The sequence below is a fragment of the Oryza brachyantha genome, chromosome 3 (genome assembly GCF_000231095.2).
Source record: "Oryza brachyantha chromosome 3, ObraRS2, whole genome shotgun sequence".
Taxonomy (NCBI): domain Eukaryota; kingdom Viridiplantae; phylum Streptophyta; class Magnoliopsida; order Poales; family Poaceae; genus Oryza; species Oryza brachyantha.
In genome coordinates, this window is record NC_023165.2 from 23,677,249 (window position 1) to 23,693,295 (window position 16,047).

At 41.0% G+C, this 16,047-nt stretch overlaps 2 protein-coding genes across 11 annotated transcripts; one reads left to right on the forward strand and one right to left on the reverse strand.

The window, feature by feature from the left end:
• Nucleotides 1-295: 295 nt before the first annotated feature.
• Nucleotides 296-4,686, reverse strand: LOC102714359 (binding partner of ACD11 1). Of its 2 annotated transcripts, none has more exons than XM_006650433.3 (5): nucleotides 4,469-4,686; nucleotides 2,792-2,895; nucleotides 2,632-2,707; nucleotides 2,358-2,441; nucleotides 296-1,239 (listed from the first exon to the last, which is right to left on the reverse strand). In XM_006650433.3, exons 1-5 carry the CDS (start codon nucleotides 4,472-4,474, stop codon nucleotides 655-657), a joined length of 855 nt encoding a protein of 284 aa, XP_006650496.1. In that variant the 5' UTR covers nucleotides 4,475-4,686; the 3' UTR covers nucleotides 296-654. The 2 variants fall into 2 exon arrangements, with proteins under 2 accessions (XP_006650496.1, XP_040378042.1); XM_040522108.1 differs by lacking the exon at nucleotides 4,469-4,686 and adding an exon at nucleotides 4,099-4,259.
• Nucleotides 4,687-8,075: 3,389 nt separating this feature from the next.
• On the forward strand, nucleotides 8,076-14,026 carry LOC102715652. 9 transcript variants are annotated; one of them, XR_005811414.1, is made up of 9 exons: nucleotides 8,076-8,225; nucleotides 8,339-8,395; nucleotides 9,468-9,644; nucleotides 9,729-9,815; nucleotides 10,141-10,205; nucleotides 11,549-11,645; nucleotides 12,235-12,354; nucleotides 12,548-12,589; nucleotides 12,693-14,026. XR_005811414.1 is itself a non-coding variant. In XM_040522502.1 (7 exons), the coding sequence occupies exons 1-7, from the start codon at nucleotides 8,097-8,099 to the stop codon at nucleotides 12,250-12,252; spliced, it is 630 nt and encodes a 209-aa protein (XP_040378436.1). In that variant the 5' UTR covers nucleotides 8,076-8,096; the 3' UTR covers nucleotides 12,253-14,026. The 9 variants fall into 9 exon arrangements, 2 of the variants coding, with proteins under 2 accessions (XP_040378436.1, XP_040378437.1); XR_005811415.1 differs by having other exon boundaries at nucleotides 12,783-14,026; XR_005811410.1 differs by having other exon boundaries at nucleotides 12,235-12,589.
• Nucleotides 14,027-16,047: the final 2,021 nt, after the last annotated feature.

Sequence of the window (16,047 nt, forward strand, 5' to 3'; positions counted from 1 at the left end):
GTGAGCTGTGAAATTCGTTTTTTCATTCGTGTCCGAAAACTCTTTTCGATATCTGGTCAAACGTTCGACATGACCCTTTTGCCAGAAATTTTTGGTAACTAAACAAGGCCTTGATTATAACGCGTAGCTGGTGAAGGTAAAAACACTGTTCCATTATGTTTTTTTTTAAAAAAATATCTGTATATAATTTAATCTCATCCTTCAACACATGAATTTTCAACACAGGAAATTTCCAAAGAAACTATGGACATATTTGGAACGCAAGAACTTAACAGAAAATGGGTTCAATTCAGATAGGAATTGGAAATACTGCCAGCATTTCATTTGGATCTTGATTATTTCCCAGGTTTGGACCTTAAACATGAAACATTGGAGAACAAATAGTTTTTGATAATTCACAGAAAGATGTTCGGAAATAACAAGAGGCATGCCTGGAACAACTTTCATTTCCATGTCTAACAATGAAAAAGTAAACCTTTTAGTGGTCTATAAAAAAGCTGGAAGAAACCCATGGGTATTTTCTAAAAATTTACATCATACTATAGGCAATGAGCTCCACGTTTCGCTACAGTGCAGCAGTGAAAAACAATCTTCTATATTGGATACCAACAAAAGAATAACACATGGAGAAATGACCACCATTGGATTCGTGGATCACACAGCCTGGAGCTTCTGCTCATCCACAGATTCCAAAGGAAGAACTGCAGGCTCCCATGAAGAGGGTTCATCAAGATGGATCTTGGCGTAATCGCTTACAAGCCCATTCCTCTCTTCCCACATAATCGCTTTCCTCTCCTCTTCGGCCCTGTCCACCTTGTCTTTGGTCATGGAGCTCATGTCACCTGCCGCTTTGGTTACCATGCCAAATGCGCTTGTTAACCAGGAAGCACCAGCTGAAACATATTGGTTACTCATGATAGCAGAGCTTGCAATGCTGGCTTTCTGCTCCGCAGCAGCCAAAGCAGACTTTGTGAGTTCTGACACCTGATAACGCTCATCCACCTCCTTAACCTTGCTACCAACAATTGCACGGCCCAAACTGATCTTTTCACTCAGGCCATACTGGCGGTCTAGAGATGCGACGGTGGCTGTAGCATTGGACAGTATGTTGTGACGCTCGTCAAAAGATCTTGCTGAGTTGAGAGCATCCTTGCTGAGGACAAAACCCTTTGCCAACATGCTGCTCACAACATCCTCTGCCTTCCTGACTGCAGATTCAGTAGATGAAGATTTCTCTCCCTGTTTGTACGAATGATGAAATTCAGACAAATGCATATAAATGGATTATCAATATGCAGTAAGTACTTTGATGCCCCATGATCGGAAACAGTTGATTTTGCAGATAAAATGGTGGTAAAATGGCATCATAACTGATTAGACAAATAATGAATGCATTTCCCCTTAACATGCCAATCTGATTCAAGTAGACTGGCTAAGTTTGAAGTGTTATTACCATGGCAAATAATTTATAAACCTATGTTAAAAGATTGGTAAGATATTTAACTGTTCAGTTGGCGCGATGAGCAAAATTGGCTGGTGGAAATAAATAGGCAAAATTTGCTACAGGGCATCGAAAAAACGTGTAATTAGCCAGTGAACATCGTAAGATCATGAATTTGCTGTAGGGCACCATAAAAATGTGGTAATTAGCTGGTAGACACTCCGCCCATTATTTTATTAATTTCAGAGTAAAAATGACGAAATTGTCCTCGGTGGCCAACCCGTTATGCCGACTAGGTCCGGTCGAACCAGACCCAGTCGGTCTCGGCGCCACACCACACCCGGGCCTACAGGGCGACTGAGCAGACGGCGGTAGCAGCAACCTAGCTGCGGCGAGGGTGATGGCGAATCGTCCACCGAGGGCCATCTCGTCATTTTTAAAATTTTTAACTCCGAAATTAATAAAATAATGGCCGAGTGTTTACCTGCTAATTACCACATTTTTGTGGTGCCCTACAGCAAAATCGTGATCTTCTGGTGTCCACCGGCTAATTACACGTTTTTTAGATGCCCTGTAGCAAATTTTGCCAAATAAATATAGAGATAATGAGAACATAAAAGGAAACATGATAAAAATGTACAGAATCAAACCCAAATTATCTTCTATCATTTATAAGAAATTCAATAACTTTTCTTGTTCAACTGCTCAGATATTGCAGCATGGAGGCTGCGGGGGACATGTCGCAAGAATAATTTGTTTGTGGAAAGCATTTAATACTTACGACTATCTTTGTTTTGGGAGATACAATGTGATCATAACCCTCCCGAAAATCCATCAGAAATCAAGTGGTTTGTTTCCATTTGATGAACTTGAAAGTTGAAATAAAGCAAGCCATTAAAATGCAATATATTCTTACCAGGGATTGTTTACGTGCATCAGGAGGCAACTGGTAGTTCGGGACTGGAGTTATGATGACAGAAAGATCAACAATTGTTGCCCCCTTGTAGATGGTAATCAAAATATTAGAAGAAATATATAACATAATAGAGATGGGGTGAGGTATATTAGCATGCAAGGTGCAACAATTTCATGAAAAAGAGAAGCACCAAGCACGTAACCTATAATCCCTAATGTAATAGGGAAAAAATAATGGCCAAGGTTAAAAGTGAGTTGCTGGAACTAGAACATACTGAGAGAAGCACAGCAGTCTCTGCTCCTTGTGAGTCCTTAAATGTAACATAAGCAAGCTGTGACCTTTCAGATTCACTGGTCAAGACACAGGAAACATTTAGAAATATGTTAACAGTCTTCCTACGTACATGGCCAGTGTAATATAAAATGATGAATTACCTTTGCATCTCAACATATTCTATATCCCCAGAGAAAGAGAAGAACTCTGTGATCTCCCTTTTTGAAGCATTCAATGAAATGTTGGCAACTTTTACTGTCCTCACCTGCAAAAGAAAAATCAAATAAGAGTAGAGGGAATGAGATTCATAGTGAAATTAAAACTCCAGCACTCGGCAGTACAATATGAGACTATGATCTATCATGATTGTAGAGATTGTATATCACTTGACAGTAGAGTCAACTCATTTTAGCCTGCTAGATTGTTTGACAGCTCATCTTTAACAAGAACAGCCTTTAGCCCCAAGCAAGTTAGGGTAGGATAGGTAGAGAACCCAAGTTGGGCCACAAGAAACAAAAGACTTTACTACTGATAATAAAAGTTGGCGTGGTACTAGTTAAAGAAAACACAAAATTCCAGGTCGTGATTCTGCATGTAGATCACAAATTCAACACACCCCTTTACAAAGCCGAACTGTTGTATACATTCCATGCTTTCAAATCTCTTCTAACTGCTTCCTCTCATTTCAGTTTTGGCTAAGCCTGCCTCTTCTAGGATCCTGCTATGCACTGGTGCCTCATGACTCACGAGGCCTCAGGGGCTATACATATAAGCTCACCTTTAGCCTTTCGACATTTTAACTGGATAGCTGTAAATAGTCAATTCACAACGTCGAAGGCAGACGCATGGTTCAAACATGTACAATGATGTTGCATTATTGCACAGGACAGCCAGGTAATGCATAAAAGACTAACAAGCTGTCATGTTACCAGGAAGGATTAATTGCAAACATCAAGGATAGCATTCATTACCCCCAACTAATTTCATGCTAAAATTGGCAAAGAAGAGCCCACAGTCAAGGTTAGAGCATGCTGTTCAGCACAAAGTTTGGCATACTTTTGGATTGAGAAGTTCCAACCGTTAAGAATGCACTAATTTGGACCTTGAAGATGAGTGGAACAACCCCAACCAGAAGCAAGCAAAGAAACAAACTTGAAGTCAGATCTAGCAGCCACTTTACCGCTGAAGCAGTCAAAAGCGGTAATAACCACAAGTACAAAACCACGTTCTCTGATGGAGAAAAGCTAATGGCCCAAAAGAAACATTGCTGCGAGTTCATCCTACAGCGATCCAACCCAGATTACACCAACCGAGCACACGGAAATCGCCAGAATTCAGTAGCACGCTGACAATTTGAGCAGCTGGCCTTGTATGCAATGCAGAATTTCTAAGTGATGCAGGGAAAAGTAGCTCACGGGGTAATTCAGGGTAAACCTGAGGTTTTCAAAAAAAAAAAATCAGGGTAAACCTGCAGCGAAATTCTCTTGCGTTGAACTACGCAGTAAAGATCAAGACTCTGGGGGGAAAATGAGGAATGCAGCATTGTGCCATCCCAACCATGGAATCAGCCCAAAATCGACAAAAATCTTCACTGAAAGAATCTCCTACGATCCGTCTCCAAACCGCCGTTTTTTTCTTCTTCTCTGCCCACGATTAACTCCGGCGAGGCCACCACCCCAAACCACGCGGCGACCACCATTAATTCGTCCCGAAGCAACAACAACAAGCAAAGCACTACCGGCGGCAGCGAAGCAAAACCCGCGCGCGCAAGCCTCCGCCGAGAACTACCAGCCGCGAGAGAGAGAGAGAGAGAGAGAGAGGCGACAACCGGCGCTCACCTCCATGGCGGGATCTCGCGGCTAACAGCAGCTGGGTGGGTAGGAGGGGCAGGGCACTAGCGAATGCCGTGAGACGGCGGGGACTCCGAGGCGAGGCGAGGCCGCAGATGCAGGCGAGGACGACCGTCCCTCCACTCCACGCCGGCGGGGGTCTGGATTTCCTTTGCCGTTTCCGCCGTGTCGGCGAGCGGGCGGGGAGGTGGGGAGACGCCACAAAAGCCAAGGAGGGTGGGTTGCTGTGCTGCTGGCCGCGGTGGTTTTTTGTCTCGCGACGCGACGGGGTCGTGCCGTGCCTGCCGGTGACCGCGCTAACGTAACGTAACGGACTCGGCAGATGGCACGGTCGGGTCATATGTGTTTTAGACAAACTATGAAACGATGCATCGTTTCAAAATGAGATAACGCTCGTATCTGCTGCCTTTTTCCAAAACAAATAAGTTTAATTTTTTTCATAATTATTACATTGGACTTTTTTAGAAAAATAGAATAAATACATTAAAAATAAATAAAGTATGGAAATTGTATGAAGATTCGATAAAGTGAAGAGTATTTCAGTATTTTAGCTCGTGAATTAGTATATGTTATAAGTGAAAAATGGAGTTACGTCGGAGGTACGAGATATTTACGCATAAACCTATTTTGTTCCAACGATAATCTATGATTTTTACATTTCTGTTAAACGAAAGATGGGAAATGGTAGCGCGGTGTCCGGTCGAACGGCACGAGTAAAGGTTGGCGAGCTGCCATTTGTTGGGTGGCATATGTTCAGATGTCACTAGCTCAACTCTCCATTTTACTTTCTTCTATAAGAACTTTTCTTCTAGTCTCAGTTGTATTTTTGTGCTGCTTTGTTGGATTTGACACCCTGCCAAACTTCCTGGTACTCAAGTTGCACACTGTGTGACTTGTGTCCTGGATACTCAAGTCTAGGGGGTAATTATTTGCATATTATAATAAAAACAAACGATAATTTATAAATAATATATATATATATTATTAACGAATGTACAACATAAAACACAATAAAAAGATCAAGAATAATTTTAAATTTTAGCTTATAAATATAAGAAAAACTAAAATACGTGGGCGGAGGATTTGTAAGGCGGTCGATCACACCTAGATCTCCGGGTTGCTGGCTCGATTGCTGGAGGGGAAAAGCGAACTTAAAAGGTCGTTCGTCATTGATGTCATGCCAAAGTACTCACTGGTTCATTGGTCACTGCTACTACCCCTGCCCCGTGGATACGATAAGATCAGTCACAGTAAATGTGTTCACGAGGGTGTCATATTTATTGCTAAAATTGCTAACTTATCAAGATTATTAAATGAGAGAGTTTTATAAGATAAGAGTTTTCTAGTTTACAGTTTTGATAACATGTCATAGAATTATATATTGAGACTGGCCTAGATCTAAGTCGTGACGAGCACTAATCAGCTTTGCATTGCATTAGCTTTGGCAGTTTGGCCGACTTGTTTTTGGTATGATGCACGCCGGTTTTTCTTCTTCTTTTTTTTTAAACCCATGCACGCCGGTCGAGTGTACCGCCAGCCTCGCCGTGCCATTCCAACGGCACCGCATATGTGGCAGGTCCAGACCGACTCAAACAACGGCACGAGTAGTTCCTTCTCTCTTTTTTTTTTCTCCCCATCGTCGTCGCTGCTTTTTTTTTTTAGCACGAGTGAGTATTCAACTGTGAGTGATTGATACTGCGATGATCGAGTTGGTTGCAACGTGGGTGGATCCGGTCAAACCGGCGAGCCACCACGCCGCACGCGCGGTCGCCAAGTTCTGCCCGGGATCGCCGCCGTGGTCTGGGGATATTTAACTATTTGCCATTGCTAGATTTTGCAACTCTTCAAATGTTATTAGTTTTGCTCATTTTTATCACTGGAGAAAGAGCACTTGTTTATATTTTGCCACTTTTTCATACGTGGTATGACACGTTGGCCTTTCAGCTTGACTAACACGTATGGAGCCCACATGTCAGATGTTTCTTCCTCACGCTGCTTCAGCTTCATGAGCACACGCACGCACCGCAGGCGGCAGGCTTGACATAGGGTCTGCGAGGGACAGGCGTTGACGACCATGGCCAGCACGGCGTCAGCGTGCGCGGCGGGCGTGATCGTCGGAGTTGAAAATGATTAGTAAAAGCAATTGAGGTGAAAATGATTAGCTAATTAATCTATGTTTTGGGCAAACTAGCAAGTAATTGGTTTCTTACAAGAACGAGACAATGCCTCCGATGAAGCCATGAAGGAGATCGAGACCGTGGCGTCCCATGCGATGGTGAAACTGAGGACGTTCGCCAGCCTCGTCGTCATGGGGCTAGCACTGGAGCGGGCTAAACTGCTGGCAAGGAGCGTTTTGGGCAAACCAGTAAGTAATTGGTTTCTTACAAGAACGAGACAATGCTGCCGATGAAGCCATGAAGGAGATCCAGACCGTGGCGTCCCATGCGGTGGTGAAGCTAAGGACGTTCGCCAGCCTCATCGTCATGGGGCTAACACTGGAGCGGGCTAAACCGCTGACAAGGAGCGCACAAGTTAATTAGCTAATCATTTTCACCTCAATTGCTTTTACTGATCATTTTCAACTCCGACGATCACGTCCGCCACGCACGCTGATGTTGTGCTGGCCATGGTCGCCAACGCCTGTCCCTCGCAGACCCTGTGTCAAGCCTGCCACCTGCAGTGCGTGCGTGTGCTCATGAAGCTGAAGCAGCGTGAGGAAGAAACATCTGACAGGTGGGCTCCACAAGTGTTAGTTAAGCTGGAAGGCTAACGTGTCATGCCACGTAGAAAAAAAAGGGCAAAATCTAAACAAGTGCTCTCTCTCCAATGATAAAAATGTAGGAGCAAAACTAATAATGGCATTTGGAGAGTTGCAAAATCTAACGGTGACAAATAGTTAAATATCCCCGTGGTCTGAGCATGTTCAAACACCGAGCCGGGCCGGGTCGGGCTTCGGGCTGGATCTAGAGGAAGTCTATTAAAAAACTACTACCTCCGTCCCATATTAAAGTCATTTTTCAGTTTTGATACAATGACTCTGGTTCTTATTTAAAATATTTCAGTGATTAATAATTTTATTGTTACTAGATGATAAAACATAAATAATATTTTATGCGTGACTAATTTTTTAAGTTTTCTTTTACCAATTTTTTCAAACCGGGTCGGGCTCTGTTTGAACCGGCTTAACCGTGGAGTCCAAGCAAGTCTACCACGCTTGCGATCCATTTTAGAGCGTATAGTATATAGTGTGTGCATATATATAAACGTATGTATATATCTTTATACGTATAAACTCTGGTCTATAAAAATATAATGTTATATATACATAAAATATTATGGATATAATATTAATATATAGAAATTTATATATATATATATAATTATATATATAAACTTTATACATATTTCCTAGTAGAAATTAAAAAAAAATCTGTTTTGGGCATGTGGAGTCCGGCATCCGACAAGACGCTCGTGTGGCCGGCGCGAGGGCGGGCCGTTGGATGGAGAGCTTGGCCCAGTTCGGATTGCGTAGGCTGGGCTGGATCTGGTCGCGCCCCCTGATATTTCTCTCTCCTCGGAGACCGGCGGGGGAGGGGTGACGGGGTGAGAGAGGGAGATGCTGCGGGTGTCGGAGGACGGCGGCCGGCGGCGGGAGGCGCACGCGGCGGGGTACCGCGAGCTCGGCCGCGCCCTGCTCGACCTGCAGGCAGCCGCCGACCAGGTCTTCGACGCCGTCACGCGACGGGTACGCGCGTGCTTAGCCCCCCCCCCCCCCCCACCCCCCTCCTTACTCCCCTTGATGTTTGGCGTGGCGTCACTCTTTGCTCTCGCTCGCTCGCTCGCTCTCGTTGGATGCAGACCGCGGAGGAGCGGGAGAAGCTCTCGGTTATTTCCCGGCGGATCGACGCTGCCAAAGTAAGCTGCTGTTGTTCTTTCTGTTCCCATCAATCATTCAGAATCGTATCGAGGTTCCGTGGTTAGAGCCTTAATTAGAGGCACGCGTGTGGCTGTCAATTCTTCTGCCTTTAGGTTAAGTAAGTGTTCACTGCTTGGAGGCTTGGAGCAGCGTTCTGCCACAGAAGCAGGCGTTGGTTCTCCAACTGTTTGCGTTATGTCCTGGTTGTGGATGGAATGGGTATATTGCAAAGTAGATGTTGGTTGTGCTCATTAGAATACTACACTGCATCTTGGAAGTTTTTTTTTTTTTGGTTTTTTTAGCTGTTTGGCTCACCTCGTAGGGTGTACTATATTTTTAATTTCTGGTGGCTGTTTGAAATTTGAATTATGTATCCAACATCGTATTGAATTCTAAGTCTAAAAACATAAACAGGGAGGAACTTCTCCCCTCCTGGTTCAAAAATATTAATAGTATAAAAAAAACACTTCTGGTGACCTGGATAAGCAATTACCCACTTGATATGAACATCTAGTTTTAGCCTTCATGGCTATCAGAGGTGATTTGTGTATACCATTTTAATTCTTTATATTCTGCATATTCAATTCACTCTTTTTTAGTTATAAACTTCCTTTTTGACCGATTAGCATGTGGTCCACACAATTTGCCATCAAATGGTACATATTCTCAAATAGATCTTTCAAAGTTTCTTTTTTTTTCAAAATAGACTATTATCTTTCCTAAGTGGAAACAAACAGGGCCTTAATCTGGAACATTATAATATGGACCCATGCTTTAATCAATGGCTTTGTTTTTTTCTTCAATTAACATGGGAATTAATGTAGATGCTCCTTTTTCTATTACTTTATTATTAAGTTACAAATATCTGTTTCATGTATGGCAAAGATGCAACTTTGGTATTTCTGGTAGATAATGTGCTACTTTCAATATGTTGAGTTTTCACCCTTCAATGCATATAACTTTTTGTTTGACATGCATTATTAATATTACCATTTGTACCATTTGATTATTAACACGAACTTCAATTGACTGAATGTTTTGAGTGGTTTGCCTTTTGTTGATTACTTCTAGGCTAAGATCAAAACATTATCTCAGTCAGAGGAATCATTGACAATTGTATCACCAGCACACCATCCTTCAAGTTGTACAAAGCAAGAGGACTTCAGACCGTTGTTTCATGACAAATATGATCACCATAGTGGTAGACCGTCCATAGCAACTATTTCAGTAAATGGAGGATTTAACAGAGTATGTACCTTACATCCATGACCAAGAGCCAGTGTAGTTTACAATAACACTTTCAACTTTGCTGATAAACATGTCATTTAGCAGGAATATGGACTAGAAGGCACTCTTGAACTCTTTCAATTTTTCTCTGAGGAGAATTACGACTATACTTCAAACGAAGGCCGTTTAAAGGTTAGTTTTTATGTTGTTATTAGCAAATATTATGGTTAAAGACTTAAGTCGTTGCCAAGCATGGTGGCACTTGCTTAGCTGCTTGTATTACCTACTGTTTGCAACAATGCTGTCAGCAACCTAGCAACCATTTTTGCATGCTAATACTAATGGATGTAAGATCTGTGAGAAAAAGATAATTGCTTTTTGTTAGCGCCTCTAGTTTTGTTGCAAGCTTGGATATGTATATCAGTGTATGTATGCACAGGAAACATTGTTAAGTGTTATATTATGTGCACTAATCTTTAGTTTATTCAGATACTGATATTGGTGTGTTCTCCCTCAGGTTAGAAATAATCTTGCTGAGATTAAAGATGACACATATGTAGGGAGTCTTTTGGATAAATCAAAGTAAGGCATTTAACTCATCCTCGGATCAATTTGTAGTCGTTATTTTCTGTGTCATTCTTAATAACATCTCTCGTGTACACTAACCAGGCAACCACCCAAAACATTTATGTTTTCTCCTTTAGATTCATATATCCAGTAGGGTGACTTTTCTTTCAAGTTAGTCCATATGGTTCTGTGGCTCATGCTCCCATTCAAAAGATATAAGTACCCAAAAGAATTATTCCCATGACTATTCTATCCATTGGTTGAAATCCTGTTGTTATAGATACAGTTTTTGGTTTAGGAATAGTAAGATGACTGGGGCGCAACATTATGCTCACTGGGCACCAAAAGACTCTGACTCTGAAGTACTGAATATGACACAAGGAATTCAGATCATATTTTTAATTTTTTACATGATCCACCAAATTAGCCAGGTAATCTGCATGGATTATTTGGTATAATTGTGGAATATATTATAGATTGAGATATATGATGACTAATAACATTTCAAAGTTTGTCCAGAAGTCCAGATGTGCATGGATATATTTTCTCTTGGCCTAAAGGCATAACTTTGGAGTTCTAATCTTATGAATTATGATATTGTCTTGGTTAGCTACCTTTATTAACTAGCCAGCAATAGTCCGATGGTAGTCAGGTCCACCCATCTTAAGGTACAATTTAGTTAGATGTATAACCTGAATCAAGGTCCATGGAAATATTTGCTGGAGTGTTGTGCATTAATACATGGGTAACTCAGACAGCTTAGAAGGCTCGATTTTTGCCACTATGCAAATTTCCGATTTTGTTGATCAGGTGTTTCTTTTGTAAAAGAATATTACAGGATTTAACTTGCTTGTCGCTTCTCTATATTTCTAGCACCCATGAAACTGTTGAGAATATTGGGTTAAGACATATTCTAAAGCTTTTGATTTTGCCAATCTAGTGTTGGTATATGCATGTCTAATCCTCTCCTGAGTGTCCTCGAAACTAGAGACTGGAGGGAATTTAAAAACTTTCTTATATAACAGCATTCTTGTTCAAAACTTTTAATTTGACTGTCTGCTTAATATTGGCAGGATTAATACAAAGAGATATATTTTTCTGTAATGTATTGTTCCTTATTTCTTTGATATCACCTTTTCTTCTTTGGACAAATTTGCCATGGCGTTTTTTATATATTGTACATGGTGTGCATGAAAAATGTGTTATAGCGCATTTCTGTTAAGCAAGTTATGCCATTGAGATACTGACCTTATACCTGTATGTGTATGGCTTATGAATCCTTTTGTATCTATGGCACAGTGATGTCATGCTTCTTGCTAAACTGCATGACTTCTGATCCTTTTACTCTGTGTTAATAGCTTTCCAACTCCACGGAACATTTCAATATCTGGACTGGACATGAAGAGTGAAGAACTGCCACCTCCACCACCAAGTCTAATATCAAAACACCTGGCTGTAAGATTTCCAGATAATCTTAAATGAACTACTGTGTTTTTTAAATACCCCTCTGATAGCATTTTTGTTCTATACATAGTCTTGTCTGTTGAAACGGAGAATGGTCCCTTCTTCTATTGCTCTAATATATTATTTCTTTTTCAAATTTTTAGAAAAAACCAGAGATCTGATGGTGTTAGACTAAAAAACATGAGTCCAGGACACTCCTTACACACTCGTGGTGCAGAGAACTGAATGTAAAGTTGTAAACTACATTGCACACTCCCTGGGGGGTATAAAATCAGTTGGTTCTCACTAACTTCTGTATACTCATTAGTTCATTATGTTTTGTTCCAAATTTAATTGTAAAGGAACATCTATGATTTTGTATAGTACCTAGGTGTGCTGAAAAACAATTATCTATGGCAGACCGTTTGTTAACTTATGTAATGCACCCAAAACAAAACCATTTTTGGTCCAGTAACTGTTGTATCCGATGGTGTCAACAATTCGATTTAACACACTCAGAAACCATGACCAAAACTGTATAAACCACCACTAATTCAACAAATATATTCAAATGTCCATGCTATGTTCTGATATTCAACAGGTTCGTGTGGATGAATAACAATCAAGAAATACTTGATTTGATGAATGTTAAGTGTGAGAAATGCGCTCCGGCATCACATCTACCTGGAAGGAACTGAGCTTCTCAGAAGAGACCACTGAGGTACTAATGCATTTCCCATCTTATTCTCTCTGTTCTCCATTCTTACACCTTAATTGTCTATTTGTGCAATTTCGTTGCCAGTTGAAATGCATATATTCCTTGGGTAGATCCCTTCACCCCCGGCTAGAAGTAACATTACTACTTCCATGCACTTCCTGCTTGATCATTTACCCATGTAGAAATGTACATGCAGCACGCACACCAGGCAAAAAAGGATTCAGCTTAGTCATATCAGGTATGTGCTTGACGCATGTTCTGAGCAATCTGGCCTTTATCTTCTGATTCTAATAGTCAATAATTTGTCTTAACTTCTTGTCTGGTCTCTTCTGGCCATCTAGGTATATAACTCAGGTTTGTCATTTATAAAAGGTGGTTGGAATTTCCTTGATGCTTATCTCCTGTTTAATCTGTTTCTCTTGCCCCTTAAGGTCCCTGTGACAAAGTGAAGATCCTGTACGCGTCAAATGTGTTTATTAAGGTTTAGAAAGTGGCGGGATCAGTATATTCTGCCGCACCTCACACGTGTCCCCTTTTGAACTTGTGATTTGATTAAGAGATAGGAGTAGGTTTCTTGGGCAACAGAAACCTTTCGTGCTATATAGGAGTATATTATTAAGAAAATCTTACCTTGTTGACGTGATGCGTCTGCAGCGCATGCACGAAAGTGTCGGCATTCTGTTCATCTTAAGAAGTTCGACGGAATCTGGATGATGACACCCCAGATTTACTGTGAAGTTTCATGGATTTGTTCTCCAAAGTTCTTCACTACTTTGGGCAGTTTCACCCCCTTCACGGCTATAAAAGGCAGCATGATTAGAAGCCTGCAAAAAACCAGAGCAGGTACAATGGCAGGCTATAAGCTAACTATAAACATATTTTAAATAGATAAGAGGGGAGAGAGGTGGGTTACTAATTTTTAGCCAGCTGCACACAGGCTCTAAGAAACAGCGTGGGTATGATATATGGAACCATGTACTAATATTTTATAGGTAATTATGGTATGAATTGACTATAGAGTAATTAGAGCTAGTAGTTAGACTATCCTATTGAACTTAGACCAGCTCAATTCAGACACCCTTGATTTCCTTCTCACGCTCCTTGATTAGAGCGTAGAGCAACACAGTAATTAATTAAGCTCGACCGAGATGGAGCTCGCTGCCTGCAACCGCGGGGCGTCGCCGTCGTCCTCCTCGCGCACGGTGTCGACGCGGCGGCGCGCCCGCCGCCCCACGCGCGGGACGGCGGAGAGGCCAGGCGGCTGATCGGCGGCGCCGCCGCCGTCGTCGGTGATGAAGCGGCGCTCGTCCAGCACGTGGCGCGCCGCGTGTTGCTGCCGGTGGTGAACGCGGCGGACGTGTCCAAGCATTCCTGCGGCTCCAACTACGAACCTCCTTGCCACCCTTGAACTGCCTGATCAATTCGTTATTAAATTCGTTGTACTTGTCACTGGATACTGATCTGATGTCCGGTCAAATTATGTACTCTAAGTTAGTAGTAGCAGCAGCATGCAAGCTGCAGCATTGGTGACCTTGTGTCAAAACAGTTCGCAAGTGTTGCATGCTTGCTACTGCTACATTATAATAATGAAAACATCGTAGTCCCGATCCTGTAAAATACGTTGTGATTTGTGATTTATGATTGTTTATGAATGGTAATTAAGCCTCGTTTTGTTTTTTGGTGCACAAAAAGACAGGAAGCAAATTTCGTAGGACCTGACATTTCACAGGCTAAAAAGACAACCCTCTGGTTTCTTTTTATTTTGTAGGGAAGCCACCCAGCACGCTTTATTGATGTGCAAACACAGTTACATCGTTCGCTACAACGTTCAATGAGAAATTACGGGGTTCATCAACCCAATTACAAGAATTCTTTAAATTATCATATCTAGCTAACATATGGGTCGCAACAATTAGCTTCATCACTATTACAGTGCTCAATAAAGACTTATCAAAACCAAATCTCAAGATATGACAATCTTCAAATATCGCCGCCGTCCCGCCGACGTAGGGATTCCTGGAAAGCCCTAATCTTACATAGTCTCGACCTGCATGCAATCTATTTGGATAATAAAAATTATGAACCAACCAATTGAGCAAGAGTAAGACCTTCCAAGAGCTTATGTTTCCGGCATCATTATTGCATCAGCAACATGAGACAAAACATGCAGGGCCCTGCTATAAATGTCCTTGTGCATCTTGTACACGTGATTAGACAGTCCTAATGGTATATTAATGGTGATTTCTATTCTCATTAAATAGTTTGTCACGTAAGCAAAAGGATGATATGACAACATAATTAATAAAGAAATAGAGGAAAAAACTAAGAAATGCTTTTCTCACGAAGAAACTAAGTCTTCTCTTCACCCAATGCACTAAAAAACTATGAATTCATCATTGAGAAGAAATCACTAATTTCTAGCGGACATATGTCATGATCACCATTAATAAAAGAATATAAAGTTTGTAGAGAGAAAGAGAAAATAATTATTACTCGAAGACACCTCCACTATGATCATGATTTTTATAGATGAAAACAATTATATATGACTGTCATTTTTTTCGCTGGGACTGCCCTTACTCCTATACTAGAGTTAGTATCGAAATCAACCTCAACATTTATCTCAATAGTTCCTTTCGGCGGCATGCGGTTTGCAGAAAAAATTGCTATACTGCGACAAAAGTAGTTTGTTGCTACAAGTAGTAGTTTAATAATGGTTAGAGAGCATGTGTCCAAGTCCAAATGATATTACTTTGCACGTGCGTGCATAAATGGTTATTTGAAATTGACACCTGCTACGCTATCTCAAGTTCTCAACGTATTCAGAAGCCACGATCTCATGCTACTTGGAATAATTTGATGTTGCACAAACCGTTCAATTTGTCCTATGCGTCAGGTTCACTGGATGTCCTCACAGCTTTACTCTATACACACACAAGTAGCTACTTCGAAGGTTCTCTTCATAATCTTACCATCTTCCATCATGAATCGTTAATGTAAGTATTTTCAGAATTTGTCGAATTCACTTTCTATGGCAGGCTTAATTCAAACCTTTTTTTTTGGGTTCAGTAAACAGGTTACAGGAGAACCGACAGAGACAGGGTCTAATCCAGCCATGGTTGTCCTGTTTCTAACTATGTAACCGCCAGCTCAACCAATTTTAATATTGTCGGTGCTCATTTCCAAAAACAAAAAAAGAAATAGTCGCAACACTAACATGAGAAAAATGTCAAACGATATATTTGCAAACGAAAAACAATTTGTGAATAGAACTTATTCTTAGTGATATAAAAACTAAGGTTAGAAAATAAACTAAGTTGAAAAAAATTCCATAATTAATTTCAGATTTAAGATTAAAAATTTAAATTTTAGTTTATAAGTATAAGCGTAAGCGAAAAGATGAGTGATAACAAACTATTCCTATATTCAAATTCCACTTGTTATTTAATTGGTTTCATGTCAGGAAAATGCTATGCCCGGGGAGTACTACGAAATCTCAGAGTTTTAACTCCGCGAACGGGCAGGGGCGGAATCAAGGGTAAGGCAATTAAAACTTAAGCCCTATTCTTAGCTATATGATCACACTTATATCTTATCAATTTATCATAAAAATTATAAATAGGAAAGAACATGCTAACTCAGTTCTATACACTTGATTTGTTCTTGTTCCGCCCCTGCCAACGGCGACCAGACCTA

Bases quoted from the DNA above. Each gene is read 5' to 3' on its own strand.
- LOC102714359 (XM_040522108.1), bottom strand. From the start codon at position 4,173: ATGCTGCATTCCTCATTTTCCCCCCAGAGTCTTGATCTTTACTGCGTA. The intron at 2,896-4,098 runs GTTTACCCTGAT...TTTCTTTTGCAG, and splicing joins GCAAGAGAATTTCGCTGCAG to GTGAGGACAGTAAAAGTTGC. The intron at 2,708-2,791 runs GTAATTCATCAT...TGTCTTGACCAG, and splicing joins GAATATGTTGAGATGCAAAG to TGAATCTGAAAGGTCACAGC.
- LOC102715652 (XM_040522502.1), top strand. From the start codon at position 8,097: ATGCTGCGGGTGTCGGAGGACGGCGGCCGGCGGCGGGAGGCGCACGCG. The intron at 8,226-8,338 runs GTACGCGCGTGC...CGTTGGATGCAG, and splicing joins TCGACGCCGTCACGCGACGG to ACCGCGGAGGAGCGGGAGAA. The intron at 9,816-10,140 runs GTTAGTTTTTAT...GTTCTCCCTCAG, and splicing joins CAAACGAAGGCCGTTTAAAG to GTTAGAAATAATCTTGCTGA.